General features: G+C 42.7%; 1 protein-coding gene across 1 annotated transcript in view; it reads right to left on the reverse strand.

Moving 5' to 3' along the window:
• XPNPEP2 (X-prolyl aminopeptidase 2) overlaps positions 1–16269 on the reverse strand; it is a 128425-nt gene that overhangs the window by 19193 nt on the left and 92963 nt on the right. Inside the window, exons 14-16 of the mRNA XM_089662247.1 lie at positions 11132–11203; positions 4314–4374; positions 1077–1146 (exon numbers count right to left, since the gene is read on the reverse strand). Of these exons, the coding sequence (XP_089518373.1) occupies positions 1077–1146; positions 4314–4374; positions 11132–11203 (203 nt within the window). The remainder of the gene's footprint in view (positions 1–1076; positions 1147–4313; positions 4375–11131; positions 11204–16269) is intronic.

Here is a 16269-nt window from a genome sequence, read left to right on the forward strand (position 1 = left end):
GGATAGTAGGTGCAACAGTCACTACACTCAGATTAGTACTCACAATGTCCCTTTCTAAGCAGGTGCAGTCTACTTTCTGCGCGGCAAGTGGAGCTCTTCTGCAGTGGCCCTGTTGTTACAGAGGAAGTCAAAAGGAACAGGGTTCCTGTATGGTTTCCTGGGTCACTGGGGAAGCTATCCTATTGGATTCTGCCGCCCCATGTGACTCTAGCAGCCATCTTGGGTCAGGCAGAGCTTATTTAAGGCCCTGGCTCCCAGGCTTGGTGCGCTTTTTGCAAGTTGGTAAAGTAGGGACAGGTATCCCACTTGTTAGGGACAACACTGGCTTTAAAGGAAAGGTTCCTGAGTAGGAGGGAAGGTGTAGGGATGCCTCTCTTTTGGACCTCTTCAGATCTGGGCACAAGATGGCCAGGCCATATTGTGCTCTCTTAACAGACACTGTCAGTCCGGCTGATACCTGCTCTCTTCACATTACTGGAAAACGTGAGGGCAGCCGGTTGGGCACTTTTCCCACCAAGTTCGTTGTGAACTGTTGCTGTTTTATTTCATTACAAGTTCTTCACTACACCTGACTGTGTGAATTGTTCTTCTTGCACCACACTGCACCCCACCTACACCTGGGGATACCTCCTTCCAATATCAACCTGACTTTTCTCCTGAGAACTCTCTAGATCAGATCCTTGGTGAAATCCCTTAATTAGTTCCTGAGATGTTCAGCAAAACAGGCCCCCAAAACTCTAGCATAGCTGGGACTTCGATGAGCATGTGGAACTTCAGCTGGGCTAAGGGTAGTGGGGATGATGGGAAATGTGAACATATCTGCAAACCAGCTTTAGGTCATGTTATCCAAAACAGGTCTGCATCACCGTTTGTTATATTAACATTTTTTTTTTTACACTTTGACTGGAGACATGACCTGCAGTCGCGGCAGAGTTACATTGACTCAGCACTCTGATGTAATTCTGTGGTGACTTCAAGCCATGTGACCATGAATTGGTACGTCACAAAACCTCCTCATTACAGTTAAATGAACAAACATTAAGCGTTAGATCATTTTATTGCCCATGTGAACTTACCCGATGTTTGTGGTGGGAATACAAGTCTACTCAGTTCAATATTCCCCATCAGGACCCGAGTGTAAGTTTCCTAGAAGATAAAAGTTAGACAATAAACTCAATATAACAAGCATCCCTGCACTGCTTCTCTAATCCTGTAGCTTTCTAGAAGCCGAGGGGGGTATGTGTTCCTTTAAGCAGTGGACCGAAACATAATATCCCAGAGGTGTTCTATTGGATTTAGGTCTGGCGAGCGTGGGGCTATTCATTGGTATCAATTCCTTCATCCTCCAGGAACTGCCTGCATACTCCCCCCACATGAGGCCGGGCATTGTTGTGCACCAGGAGGAACCCAGGACCCACTGCACCGGCTTAGGGTCTGACAATGGGTCCAAGGATTTCATCCCGATACCTAATGGCGGTCAGGGTACCATTGTCTAGCCTGTAGAGGTCTGTGCGTTCCTCTATGGATATGCCTCCCCAGACCATCACTGACCCACCACCAAAACGGTCATGCAGAACCATGTTACAGGCAGCAGAATGTTCTCCACGGCTTCTCCAGACCGTTTCATGTCTGTCACATGTGCTCAGGGTGAACCTGCTCTCATCTGTGAAAAGCACAGGGTGCAAGTGGTGGACCTGCCAATTCTGGGGTTCAATGGCAAATGCTAATCGAGCTCTATGGTGCCAGACAGTGAGCACAGGGCCCACTAGAGGACGTCGGGCCCTCAAGCCACCCTCATGAAGTCTGTTTCTGATTGTTTGGTCAGAGACATTCACACAAGTGGCCTGCTGGAGGTCATTTTGTAGGGCTCTGGCAGAGCTCATCCTGGTCCTCCTTGCACAAAGGAGCAGATACCGGTCCTGCTGATGGGTTAAGGACCTTCTACGGCCCTGTCCGGCTCTCCTAGAGTAACTGCCTGTCTCCTGGAATCTCCTCCATGTTCCTGAGACTGTGCTGGGAGACACAGCAAACCTTCTGGCAATGACACGTATTGATGTGCCATCCTGGAGACGTTAGACTGCCTGTGCAACCTCTGTAGGGTCCAGGTATGGCCTCATGCTACCAGTAGTGACACTGACCCTAACCAAATGCAAAACGAGTGAAAAACAGTAAGAAATGATGAGTAGGGAAAAATGTCAGTGGCCTCCACCTGTAAAACAATTACTGTTTTGGGGGTCGTCTTATTGTTGCCATCGAGTGCACCTGTTTGAATTTAATTAACACCAAAGCAGCTGAAACTGATTAACAACCCCCTCTGCTACTTAAAGGATAAGTTCACATTTGGACAAAAATAATAAATACACATTTTTTTGCAGGTAAAAAAATGTGCATTTATCTTGCAACCCATAGTGATCCGTGGGATCAGCTTCAGTGGTTTGCAGCCTGTAAGGGGTTAACTGTGGCAGCTCTGTGCTAAAGTCGGAGTTTGACTTCTTCGGCCTGAAACCGGCACATGCGCAGTTGCTTCAGGAGATACATATCTTCACGGTCTGGATACTCATTTTACAGCTACACCGGCACCGCTCCTTCCTCTCTGGAGGGGTGACACCAACCCTAGGGACGCCTCTGTATCTGAGTGCCCACACTTAAGATGCCGGGGAGAGAGAGACGGCCAGTGAAACCGGCTGCGGTAAGGACACCGAGGGACCGAGGGACAGGTGAGTGACTGTCTTTAAAAGTCAGCAGCTACAGTTTTTGTAGCTACTGACTTTTATTTTTTTTCAATTTTGACTGCAGCTCTGCTTTAATAAGTCCTTTAGTGTCCCTGGTCAGGTTTTTTTGGCCCCATTATCTCATTAGGCAGGATGCCAGGAGCTTCCCAAAACCATTCTTTATCATTCGGCATTGTTTGCCGCTCTGTAGTGCACACTTTTTCAGAGCGCAATATATTCAATGGGACTTCAAGGTCTAATTTCAAATTTTGGAGTTTTGCGAATTTTGGTCAAACTACAGTTAATCAAACTTTTATTTCTCCAGGTGTACCTCGGTTTACGAATGAAAATTCATTGAAAATAATGCCTTGGTAGAAATTTTTTTTGCATTACGAAGTGTATGTCGGTGCTGATTTTTAAATGCAATTTCTGGCTTTTTTTTTCCTTCACTATAGCTCACAGAATTAGCTGTCACTTTCCCCGGAGCTAAAGGATACTTTGTTTCTTTTATCTCGGGAAACAAACTAAAAAGGAAACATTTTTTTTTTATCTCGGGAAACAAACTAAAAGGAAACATTGTTTTTTTTTATCTCGGGAAACAAACTAAAAGGAAACATTGGGTTTTTTTATCTCGGGAAACAAACTAAAAGGAAACATTGTTTTTTTATTTCAGGAAACAAACTAAAAGGAAACATTGGGTTTTTTTTATCTCGGGAAACAAACTAAAAGGAAACATTGTTTTTTATTTCGGGAAACAAACTAAAAGGAAACATTGTTTTTTATTTCGGGAAACAAACTAAAAGGAAACATTGTTTTTTATTTCGGGAAACAAACTAAAAGGAAACATTGTTTCTTTTAGCTGGGGGGAAAGTGACAGCTTATTCTGTGAGCTATAGTGAAGGAAAAAAAAAGCCGGAAATTACATTTAAAAACCGCCACTGACCTATACTGACAGTGATTTTTTCTTTAACTTTTTTCTGACCTCCGGAATGGATTAATTGTTTTTCAATGCATTCCTATGGGAAACCGCATATTGGTTTATGAATTTTTCGCAATACGAAACGTCCCGGAGAACACATTAAATTCATAAACCAAGGTACACCTGTATTTTTTTAACCGTAAACCAAACTTAAACAGTGCCAATTTTTATATCTTTATGGCTCCTTTCAGGTGGACCCGATTGGTCCATCCATAGACTTCTATGGCCGGCATCCGATCCTGTACACCAAAAACAAGCGGTTGGGGATCCGTTCCCCATATGTCCAGCGGATTGGATGACAATTGGGTGGAAACGGACAGATGTTCCATTTCCATCCGACTGTCTCATTGAAATCAGCTTGCAGTGTCTGTGTCTGCTTTACAGCAGACCTGTCATCCGCCTGCTCAGTGGGGATCAGCGGAGAGATTCCCCACTGAGCAGGTGGATCACGCTAACGCATCCACCCCGTCTGAAAGGGGCCTGTGGGAACTGAAAACATGTTTTTGATATATTTTTGGCTATATAAACCAAAGAATTGCTGTTCAACCCTTTACATTTTCACTGTCTGAGAACTTCTCTGACCATGGAATAGTTGACTTGCCGGTTGTGTTGAATAGACATACTTTTTCAAAAGCAGTAGGTTTCCCCCAGTGAACGGTTCTTGTAATGTCAGTCGTTCCATCACTATAAAACAATAAATATTAGCCTAGTTTACAGTGGAACTTTACCCATAACAATATCTTTAGCAAGGAATAGACTGTACATTCCACATTAATAATCATGTTACCAAAACAGGGGTGACTGACAACTCATGGGGACCCTGGGCAATAGGGGATCATGGGGCCCATGTCCTTGCCCAAACTCAAAAAAGCCTATGAAAAAGGTACCAGGGGCATCTCATGGGGCCCCCTACTGACCCGGGGCCCTCAGGCAGTGCCGAGTTTCTAAATGGTCAGTCCGCCCCTGTACCAAAATTAGTGTGTGCTGTAAATTGCCTCCAGCAAAGCTCCTGTTTCTTCTTGCTGGAAGCTGCCATTTTGCTAAAGTCTGGAGCCCCTGAGCAGCAGTAAATCTTTAGGCCTCATGTACACTGATGCTCCTAAACATGAGTTTAGGAGCTTTTGGTATTTTTTTGCCAAATCCCCTGAACTCACCTCAACAAAAGCCAATGTGTCCATGTACACATAGGCTTTTACCAAAGTTTAGGAGCAGCAGAATTTAGGGGCAGTTAAACGTTCCTCTTCTGAATGCAGAATAATCACGTTCAGGGGAGGAACATTTTGGCCAAAAAATGCTAATCACAGCAAAACCGTGTGTAAATGTGACTAAACGCATCAAAACGTGGCTAAACACTAGCCGCTCTTGGGCATTTATCCATGTCAATGGAAAATACTCTGGCCAATCAAATGAATAAACATCCAAGCTCTAAACATGGCTAAACACAGCTAAACGCAGTACTACATTTATTTGCGTTTCTGCCGCATTTAGCATTTTTCTGCTGCCAGGAGAGTTTAACGACTAAGGGAGTTCATGATGTTCATGAGGCCCTGTCAGCTGATCAGCCTCTAGTGGCTCTAATCTTTCGGCACAGCACCAAAATTTAGAGAGTAACTGAGCATGCCCACATGGAAGAAAAATATATGTGAAATATATTTTAAAAATATTCTTCCCATATATATTGACATATATTTAAAATGCTACAATTTTGGCCGTATTCAATATATTTCAAAAAAATAAATATATATATATTGTGGCAGTGCGGTATCCTGCCACGGTGGAAATCACAGTGGTGACCCAGGATTCTCAACCATACAGGTTGAGGGGCTCCAGGCAGATCTCCTAATGCAGAGGAAACTGGTTTATCAGTTTCCTCTTTGGTTGGTAAAGCCTGTTTTGGGACCTGTAGCCTGGAGATTTCTAAGAGAATTGGGAGGGATGAAATCTCCAATCCTGGGCCCATATTTTGGGAGCAGCCAGCGTGCTGATTGCACAGGTGTGTGCAGGCCTTTTAGGGGAAGCCAGGCCATGATTCTGGGCTCCACCCCGGCAGATAGGAGTCAGGCGGCTCCACCCTGGCAGACAGGAGGTCTCTTCCGTGGAGTCATGTGGGCTACACCTAGGAGAGGTGGAAGCCAGACTAGCTGTGTGCTAGTGCCATACTTTGGGAAGAGTCTGCAGGAGGCAGACTTAAAACTGCGTACAAGCCAGGAGGCTGAATATTATTTGAATTCGTGTGATGGTGGATACCCCTGCGTGGGAAATCTTTGTTATTGAACTGTCATTTAAATAAAAGTGGGCAAACAGGCCCTTAAAAAATAAGCGAGTTGCCGTGTGCTTTGAAGAAGCTCTACCACTTGAAGCGAGTTCCCACAATATATACATATATCTATATATATAATCTATCTATCTATCTATTTATATATATATATATATATATATATATATATATATATACTGCATGTTCAAATGCTTTTTTATTACAACATATATGAAAACATTTTTTAAAAATACATGTAAAATATACTGTATGTTTTTAAGAATACAAATCTACATTTTTGGAATGCATTTACAAATATATGTAAAAAAATATGTAAAAATTACTTTTTTATATGTTAAAAGAAATCTGAAGAATATATTTAAATATATTTCTATATATATTTAGTATATATTTGTAAAATATTTTGTAATAAAAATGCATTTCAACATGCAGTATATATGTATAAATGTATATCTATATACAACCTTTGATCCCTCGGTGGACGGTTCTACGGAGGTCGATTTATCCACCTGTTCTGGATCTAGGGCTCTGCGCGCTGGAGATGTTCTCTTTAGTGCAGGGGCGGACTGACAACTCATGGGGCCCCTGGGCAATAGGGGATCATGGGGCCCCTGTGTCCTTGCCCAAACTCAAAAAAGCCTATGAAAACGATACCAGGGGCATCTCATGGGGCCCAATACTGACCCCGGGCCCTTGGGCAGTGCCTGAGTTTCCAAATGGTCAGTCCGCCCCTGCTTGAGTGTCACAAGTGTACCAAGTTCTTTCCATTTTTAATAATGGGTTGAATGGTACTCCAAGGGTACATATCTTTTTAACCCAACCCTGATTGGGGCTTCTCCATATCTTATTTCAGGGTTGTTTACAAAGATCTTTGGTCTTCATGATGCTATCAAGTCAGTTTCTACTACATTTGTGAGTACACATCTTATTTTAATAAAATCTTTGTATTGCTGAGGTAATGCGCAATGTTGGTGTGCTTTCTTTTGTTCTTATTTGTACACTTGTAACACTGCCTAGACAAAGCCATTCACTAAGAACTCAGTAACCAGGTGAGGAGAGTATTTGTCTGAGAAGCAACAAAGAGGTCAACAGTAACTCTGAAGGAGCTGCAAAGATCCACAGCTGAGATGGGAGAAACCTGGGATTTTTCTCCACCAAACCAGGGTTTATGGAAAAATAAGGAGATGAAATCCATTTGCTGGAAAAACACATCAAATCCTGTTTAGAATTTTCCATAATACATGTGGGAGGCACAACAAATACAGGGAAAAATATTCTCAGGTTGGAGAATAACATTTTGGTCCTAGCGAAAAGCTCTGGTATAAAAGCCCACAGAGGGCATCATCTCCCCCTTAGAGAAATGCTATGTTGGTGGCTTCATGTTGTCTAGAGACTTCATAGTATTCAAAGTAGAATGGATGAAGTAAAATACAGGGCAACTGTAGAGGAAAACCTGGTTCATTCTTCATCAGACCTGAAACTAGAGTAGAGCAGGGGCGGACTGACCATTTGGAAACTCGGGCACTGCCCGAGGGCCCGGGGTCAGTAGGGGGCCCCATGAGATGCCCTTGGTACCTTTTTCATAGGCTTTTTTGAGTATGGGCAAGGACACAGGGGCCCCATGGTCCCCTATTGCCCAGGGGCCCCATGAATTGTCAGTCCGCCCCTGGAGCAGAGGTTCACCTTACAGTGGTACAATAACAGCCAAATCTATTCTGGAGCGGTCCAGAGCAACCCAGTGGGGTAGTAATCATGACAAGCCTTGTGTTTCCAGCGTCACTCTAGAAATTTTATATCCCAGAATGCTCTGTAAAGATTCTCTGTAACAATTTCAACCACAGCAAAACTTTGCCCTTTCCTGCCACCTTTAATCCAAATGCCAAATCTTTGCTATGGACTGCTGCTGTCAGGACCTAGATCACTGGCTGGTTGCACAGTGGTTACCTGGATAGAGAGTTGGAATTCCAATGTCCACCAGCGAGTGTCTCCCAGCAGCCAGCAGATTCCAGTAATCAGTCCCCACTTGGCTGCTGGCTGCTGGGAGGGTATTTACTCTCTCTACTATTACACTTCGCTACAGTGTTTTGCATTTGCATTCCAACTAGATGCATGCTTGCTGTTATATCTTGAGCTTGATTCATAGTTACATAGTTAGTCTGGCTGAAAAAAGACAAAAGCCCATCCAATTCAACCATAAAAAAACCTAAAAAATGTATAATCCTACATCCACAGTTGATCTAGAGGAAGGCAACCAGCAAAGCATGGTCCAATTTGCTCCTGCAGGGGAAAAAACTCCTTCCTGATCCCCCGAGGCAATCGGATATTCCCTGGGTCAACTTTATCTATAAATATTAGTATCCAGTTATATTCTGTGTATCCAATAAAGAATCCAGGCTTTTTTTTCACATCAATCCACTGAGCTGGCCAGAACCAACTCTTGAGGGAGTCTATTTCAAATTTTCACTACTCTTACTGTGAAGAAACCTTTCTGTATTTGGAGAATAAATTTATTTTCCTCCAGATGTAAAGAGCGCCCCCTTGTCCTCTGTGATGACCTCAGGGTGAATAACTCTACACTGAGTTCACTATATGAACCACTGATGTATTTATACATGGAGATCATATCCCCCCTTATGTATTATACATGGAGATCATATCCCCCCCTTATGTATTATACATGGAGATCATATCCCCCCTTATGTATTATACATGGTGATCATATCCCCCCCTTATGTATTATACATGGAGATCATATCCCCCTTATGTATTATACATGGAGATCATATCCCCCCTTATGTATTATACTTGGAGATCATATCCCCCCTTATGTATTATACATGGAGATCATATCCCCTCATGTATTATACATGGAGATCATATCCCTCTCTTATGTATAATACATGGAGATCATATCCCCCCTTATGTATTATACATGGAGATCATATCCCCCCCCCCCTATGTATTATACATGGAGATCATATCCCCCCTTATGTATTATACATGGAGATCATATCCCCCTTATGTATTACACATGGAGATCATATCCCCCTTTATGTATTATACATGGAGATCATATCCCCCCTTATGTATTATACATGGAGATCATATCCCCCCTTATGTATTATACATGGAGATCATATCCCCCCTTATGTATTATACATGGAGATCATATCCCCCCTTATGTATTATACATGGAGATCATATCCCCCTTATGTATTACACATGGTGATCATATCCCCCCTTATGTATTATACATGGAGATCATATCCCCCCTTATGTATTATACATGGAGATCATATCCCACCTTATGTATTATACATGGAGATCATATTCCCCCTTATGTATTATACATGGTGATCATATTCCCCCTTATGTATTATACATGGAGATCATATTCCCCCTTATGTATTATACATGGAGATCATATCCCCCCCTTATGTATTATACATGGTGATCATATCCCCCCCTTATGTATTATACATGGTGATCATATCCCCCTTATGTATTATACATGGAGATCATATCCCCCCCTTATGTATTATACATGGAGATCATATCCCCCCTTATGTATTATACATGGAGATCATATCCCCCTTATGTATTATACATGGAGATCATATCCCCCCTTATGTATTATACATGGAGATCATATCCCCCCTTAATCTCCTCTTCTCAGTAGAGAATACATTCAGTTCCTCTAATCTTTCCTCATAGCTGATCTCCTCCATGCCTCTTATCAGTTTGGTTGCCCTTCTCTGTACTTTCTCCAGTTCCCCAATGTTCTTTTTGTGAATTGGTGCCCAAAACTGAACTGCATATTCCAGATGAGGTTTTACTCATGGTTATCTCTCTCTCTCTCTCTGGAGTCTATACCTCTCCTAATACAAAGGATTTTGCTTGCTTTAGAAACCACAACTTGGCATTGCTGCCATTATTAAGCTTGTGATCTACCAGAACCCCCAGATCCTTCTCCACCACTGACCCTCCCCAGTTGTACCCCCCCTAGTATGTATGATGCATGCCTGATCCCAGGTTTTGTACCTCCCTTCTTTGCATCTCTGGTATTGCCCTGTTTTTCTGTGTTCCCCATTTTGTATATATTGTATATAGTTATTTGCTAGTTAGGCTTTCTGTTACTTAGGTTGTTTGTTAGGTATTTTTGTCAGCTGGTTATGGTTCACTTGTGTGTTCATGTTGGCTGTGTATTTTGTTTACCAGTGTTTGGATCGGGTATTGTTTCACTGAAAATAATTCACTTAAATCATATGTAGTCTGGTCTCAGTTTCCTATGTGCAGCTACACAGATCTTGCCATCCCTACTGTCAGCTGATGCAGTTGGCATCCCAAACAGCTGAACATGGCTGTGTTGCTGGGTTAGTACACCATTCCCAAAAACCATTTTCCTCACATTTTGATTCCATACCTTCACAATCCCTGATGAAAGGGGGTGATGTTTGGTCCCCGAAAAACATTGGCTTTTGTACTAAATTTATTATTGGAAGGAACATCATTTTGGACTCAAACTTTCCATTGTGGCACTTCAATTCCAGATCCAAATATTCCTTTTATGACCCAAGGAGTATTGCCAGAAAACCATTGGCATTTAGATAAAAAGTGTCCCCTATCTCCACCTCAAAACTCCAATGTCATCTATCCACCCCCATAAAACTTTCCCATCACTTTGACCTTCCTGTTGACTAGTGAGGCCACCCATCACATCATGAGACAATAGGAAGATGTGGACAGTCAATGGGTGGGGTTATACAGTGACCATCCAGACCGAGGCCCCAAGTTCCTTTCCAGAATTGAAAATTATTAGAGTACTTTGTAAAGAAACAATATTTACAGATACACAAAGGCTTCTTATCCTGTGCTTGTCTTTGATGGTTCTCATTCATGGGTTATGGTGTGGCTAGTATTAGTCACATTGAACTAGACTTGTTCTGTATGGTTGGAGATATTTCACCACTCATCCAAGTGGCTTCCTCTGTTCAAATGAGTGCCATGAACCTACTCCAAGGTTTATACCTACATGGGTATTACCCATGTGAGTAGAAACGCTGGGTTTTATAACTGAGAATTATCATATAGAAAAATGACTTAATCTTCTTATAGGTTAATTATAAAGAAGTTAAAAGGAAGATTCTTCTGAAGAATACTCACAGATACTGTCCTCCAGAGTCCACCAGGTACATTTCATTCACAGTCAACTGTCGGTTGGTATCATTTGTTGCGCTGCAAAAATGAAAAGCAGATGAGTCACAATTTTGTCGTCCCCAGACTTCCCACCTAAAACAGGACTCAGGGTGGTTAACACAGCATGGTGGTTAACCCTTTTAAAGGTTAAAACAGGTGGTGAAGAGGTGACATATCTCCTCCTAGCTGCCTGGCAAACATCCTATTCGGAAGGGTGGCATTGGGTGTCACAAGTCTGAAGGAGCCCGTAAAGTAAAATTACAAAGAGTTCCTGTCATTTACCATTTAAGGTACATCTGTTCTAAATAAATATGTCCAAGACTAAGCCATGTGACAGATACTAGTGTAGGTATCATGAGGTCCCTGGAAAGATGGGTATTTCAGGCAGCTTCTGAGACAAGTCAAGAAAATCATGGTAATGAGGAAGATAAAAGGTAAAAGGTATGAAAATGTGGAATCAACTTCCACAGGTTGTTTTAGCTCTGCAGTTTACTTCAAGAACAGACTAGGTGTGTTTCTAAAAGCACAAAATATATGTCAGGGTCCTGTCCATGGCAGGAGTTCTGGAAGATCTGGCATTTCTGCCAATACTCTACATGGCCGCAGAAGTACACATCAGCCTCAGTCTGGGGCCAGACAGTCTTTATAAGGAGGCTCATCACTTCCCCTGGTTGCTGGATGATCTCTAGCTCTTCGTGCCCTGTTCCTGGTTCCTGTTTCCTGTGGTTCTGACATGTGATTTCCTTTTACCGACTCGGCTTGCTCCTGGACCTGTCTACTCTGATTTACATCTGATCTGATCTCGGCTTGTCTTACGGATACTCTCTCTCTCTCTCTCTCGCTCCTCTCTTAATGACCTCGGCTATCCCATCTGACTACGACTGCTCTGATTCCCACCTGGTACCTGACCTTGGCTTGAACCGACTATCCAGTAAACATCCAAATCCCGGAAGGGCTTGCATACCACGCACAGGCGCCTCCTGTCTGCAGACCTATCTCCGTGCACCAGCTGTGCTTCTGAGTGGACCACCAACCAGCACTCCTACAGGCGACCTGTGAAACTTTGGGCCAGACTCCTGCTGTCCCACTCTCAGGGGAGTCTGGAACTTAGCCGCAAGGGAAGCCCTCTCTCCATTGGCCTCCATCACCAGGTACGTGATATATAACTGACTAAATGTTATTTATTATGATTCAGCGAATATCTGGTTGCCATAGGACAGCCATTCTCAACTAGGGTTCCATGGAACACTGGGGTTCCTCCAGAGATGGCTAGAGGTTCCTTGAGCTGTTGCTGACTGACCTCCCATTTGATGGTGCCTGCATAGATCCAGGGCCAATGCCACTTGGCAGAACCAGCTTCATGGCACCACTGTAAAGGTCTTTTCTTCCCACTGGCCACCAATGTAAGGGGCATTTTTGCAGCTGAATTGGTTTTGCAGGGGTTCCCCAAGACCTGAAAATTATTTCAAGGGCCCCTCTGGGGTAAAAAAAAATGATAAAGGCTGCCTTAGATGATCAGGAAGACTGAGCTATGTAAGGATTGTTGATTTTTACTGGATCAACTATGGGCTAGGGTTCCAAGAATGCAGGTGTTTAAGGTGGTTCCAAAGGCAAAAGGTTTTTTATCTTAATGCATTCTACGCATTAAGGTAAAAAAGCTTATGGATGCAGCTGCACCCCCAGCCCCCCCTATACTTACCTGAGAACCATCTCGATCCAGTGATGTGCATGGGTCTCTCTCTCCTCATTGGCTCACACAGCAGCAAGAGCCATTGGCTCCTGCTGCTATCAATCACAGCCAGTCAGCCAATGAGCAGAGGGGGGGGGGGAAGAGCCATGCTCTGTGTGTGAATGGACAATGTCCATCCACAGGAATGAGGCTTGGGGAGCTAGCCTGCTCCAGTGCCCCATAGCAAGAGGCTATGGGGAGGAGCCAGGACCACCAAAAAGAAGGGGCTCAGGGCTCCTCTGTGAAAAACCATTGCACAGAGCAGGTAAGTATGACATATTTGTTATTTAAAAAAAAGACAACCTTTACAATCACTTTAATTTAAATAATTTTTGTCAATTGGTCGAAATCAATAGGCATGCATCTTCTTTCAACTTAACTATGTAACTGGCAACTTATGGTGTCTACGATTTGTCAGGCAGCTTATAGAGGACATTTTTATTTAAAACTTGACTTAAAGTGGATCTCCAACCAAAAGGGGAAGTTCCGCTTTCAGTCTCTGCCCCCCCAATCCCTATTAAGGATTGGCACCTTTGGGGAGTGAAGGGGGGAGGGAGGGGATACCAAAATTTGACAGGTACCCACTTCCGCTGCGATCTCCTACGCGATCGGAAGCGGAAGTTGTCCTCTCCCCCTTCCTCCCCGTAGTCTTCTGGGACACGTGACAGATCCCGGAAGACTACAGAGCCATTCACAAAGCGCAGCGCTTCTCGCGCATTCGCAGCGGGCACCCGGCTGTGAAGCCGCAAGCTGTGAACACACTGAAGATGCTGGTGCTGGGGAGAGAAGATGGCCGGTGAAACCAGCCGTGGTGAGGACACCGCTGGACTGAGGGACAGGTAAGTGGCTTTATTTTAAAAGTCAACAGCTACAGTTTTTGTAGCTGCTGACTTTTTTTTTTCAGGTGGAACTCCGCTTTAAGGACATGGAAACTTGACACCATAGCACTAGGAGCCCCCAGAGAAGCTGATAATTGGAACCACTATGCAATCCGGACAGGAAGGTCTAGGTGTTGCAGTCCTCTTAAGACCGGGGAATCTTGTAACTGCACAAACAATAAAAAGCAAGGCACACATATCTAGTGCATTATCTCCAGCACTTTATTGAAGCATAAAAGATATACTCACAAAACCAGTGTGATCTCTCCCCTTTTTTTTCCTCTCTCTCTCCCTCCATTTATGCCTCTCTCATGATCTTGAAGTTTACTAGACTATGGCAGGACACGGAGGATGAGACACGCTTATTGGGGAAGAGTTCATGGTCAGAGCTTCACCTTAAAAGCTGAATCAAAGGTGGGGTTAGGACCACAAATGATTCATAGGCAAAATGTAAGGGAAATGGGGGGGGGGGAGGGAGAGGAGTGGGGACGGGAGGGGGGGTGGAAGGAGGGTATGGGGAGGGGATAGGTAGTTTAAGACTCTGAAATAGTGGGAGAAACATCAGTCTGGAGAAATCCTAGAGATCAAAGGGGAAGATGTGGAGGAAAGAGGAAGAGAAAAGAGATGGGAAAGATAGAGGTGTGGAAAGGAGAAGAATGGAAGAGATTCACTTTGTGACTTATAATGTTAAAGGGTTATATAGCCCTGGGAAGAGATTTGGGATTTATAAAGAAATTCAACATAGATTTTCTTCAGTGGTTTTTTTACAGGAGACACATTTGGTGCAAGAATCAAACGTGAAATTAAATTCCAGATATTTTCCAATGTGGTTTTATGCAGATTCCCCAATTAAATGTGCCAAAGGAGTGGCAATAGATTTTGTGAAAAATATAAGGTTTAAGCTGGAAGACAGATTAGTAGATCCGGAAGGGAGATTTCTGTTTCTGAAGGGAAAATTAAAGGAAATAGACTGTACACTAGCAAATATTTATTGCCCGAATAAGAAACCGGAGGTATTCCTAAAAAAATACTCTGAGGAAGTTAATGGATTTCAAAAAAGGCAATTTAATTGTGGCAGGTGATTTCAATCTCTGCATGGATCCCCAGATCGATATGACGTCCCCTGTGCAGAGAGATGGTAGTAGGTCTCCGAAATCCTTGAAAAAAAATGATATATCAATGTCAACTTGAAGGACAGAGATTATATGTGTTATTCTCATGCACATGAGATGTATTCAAGACTGGATTATATATTGCTGGACCATTGACTTATCGAGTCTCTGGTCAAAGTAAAAATAGAAGTGATGTCAATATCGGACCATGCCACTGTCACAATGAAATTATTATGAGGAAATGAGCAGATCGGGGGGAAATTATGGAGGTTAAATGAGACACTTCTCCAGGATTCAGAGGTGGATCAAAGAATAAAAAAAGAAATTGAGCAATTTTTTGAGGAAAATGATTCTGGGGAAGTGTCCGTAGGAGCAGTGTGGGAGGCTCATAAGGCCTATTATAGAGGAATCCTGATAGGGATTGGAGCAAAAAAGAAGAGGGAAAGAAGAGAAAAAATAAACACGCTTCTTAGTGAACTCTGTGAGTTAGAGCAGATACATAAACATAAAGTAACAAAAGAGATTATGCAGAGGGTAATAAATGAAAGAAGAATTAAATAAATTTCTGGAAGAAGATAAGAGAGTGGTGTTTAATACAATGATAAGTGAGAGATACAGATGGGGAGATAGGCCAGGAAAGTATTTAATGAGGGCTCAGAGAAAAAAAAAAATCTAGGAACTATATAGAGAAAATAAGAGACCACAAAGGAGAATTAATGTATTCAACTAAAGGTATAGCTAAAGTGTTTAAAGAATATTATAATAATCTATATAATATTATCCCCCACAGCTCCATAAGTAAAGATGAAGTAGGAAAAATAGAAAAAAAGACAGACATACTTAAAAAAGGCAGGATTGACAAAATTAAGTGAGGAGCAATTAAAATCCCTAGAATCAGTAATAATGCAGGAGGAAATACACTTAGTATTAAAGAGCACTATAGCTGGGAAAAGTCCAGAACCTGATGGATACACAGTGAGATATTATAAAAAATAAATTTAGTATCTAAACTGAGGATATATATGAATGCATTGGGAGGAGAGATGGAAATGAGGAGGGAATCCCTACAAGCCCATGTATTTCTCATACATAAGGAAGGTAAAGATGATACTCACTGTTCAAGTTACGGACCGATTTCCTTATTAAACACAGATACCAAACTATATGTGAAAGTTCTGGCAAACAGGTTGAAAGACCTAATGTCGGAATGGATACACATAGACCAAGTAGGCTTTGTCCCAGGGAGAGAGGGTAGAGATAACGGACTGAGATCTCTGTTTCTCATACAAAAAAGTAGGAAAGAGAAAATCCCTGCGGTGGTACTGTCTATCGATGCTGAAAAGGCATTTGATAGAGTAGATTGGGGATATATGTTGGATACATTGG

The sequence above is a fragment of the Staurois parvus genome, unplaced genomic scaffold (genome assembly GCF_062004578.1).
Source record: "Staurois parvus isolate SC_StPar_1 unplaced genomic scaffold, SC_StPar_1.0 ptg001447l, whole genome shotgun sequence".
Taxonomy (NCBI): domain Eukaryota; kingdom Metazoa; phylum Chordata; class Amphibia; order Anura; family Ranidae; genus Staurois; species Staurois parvus.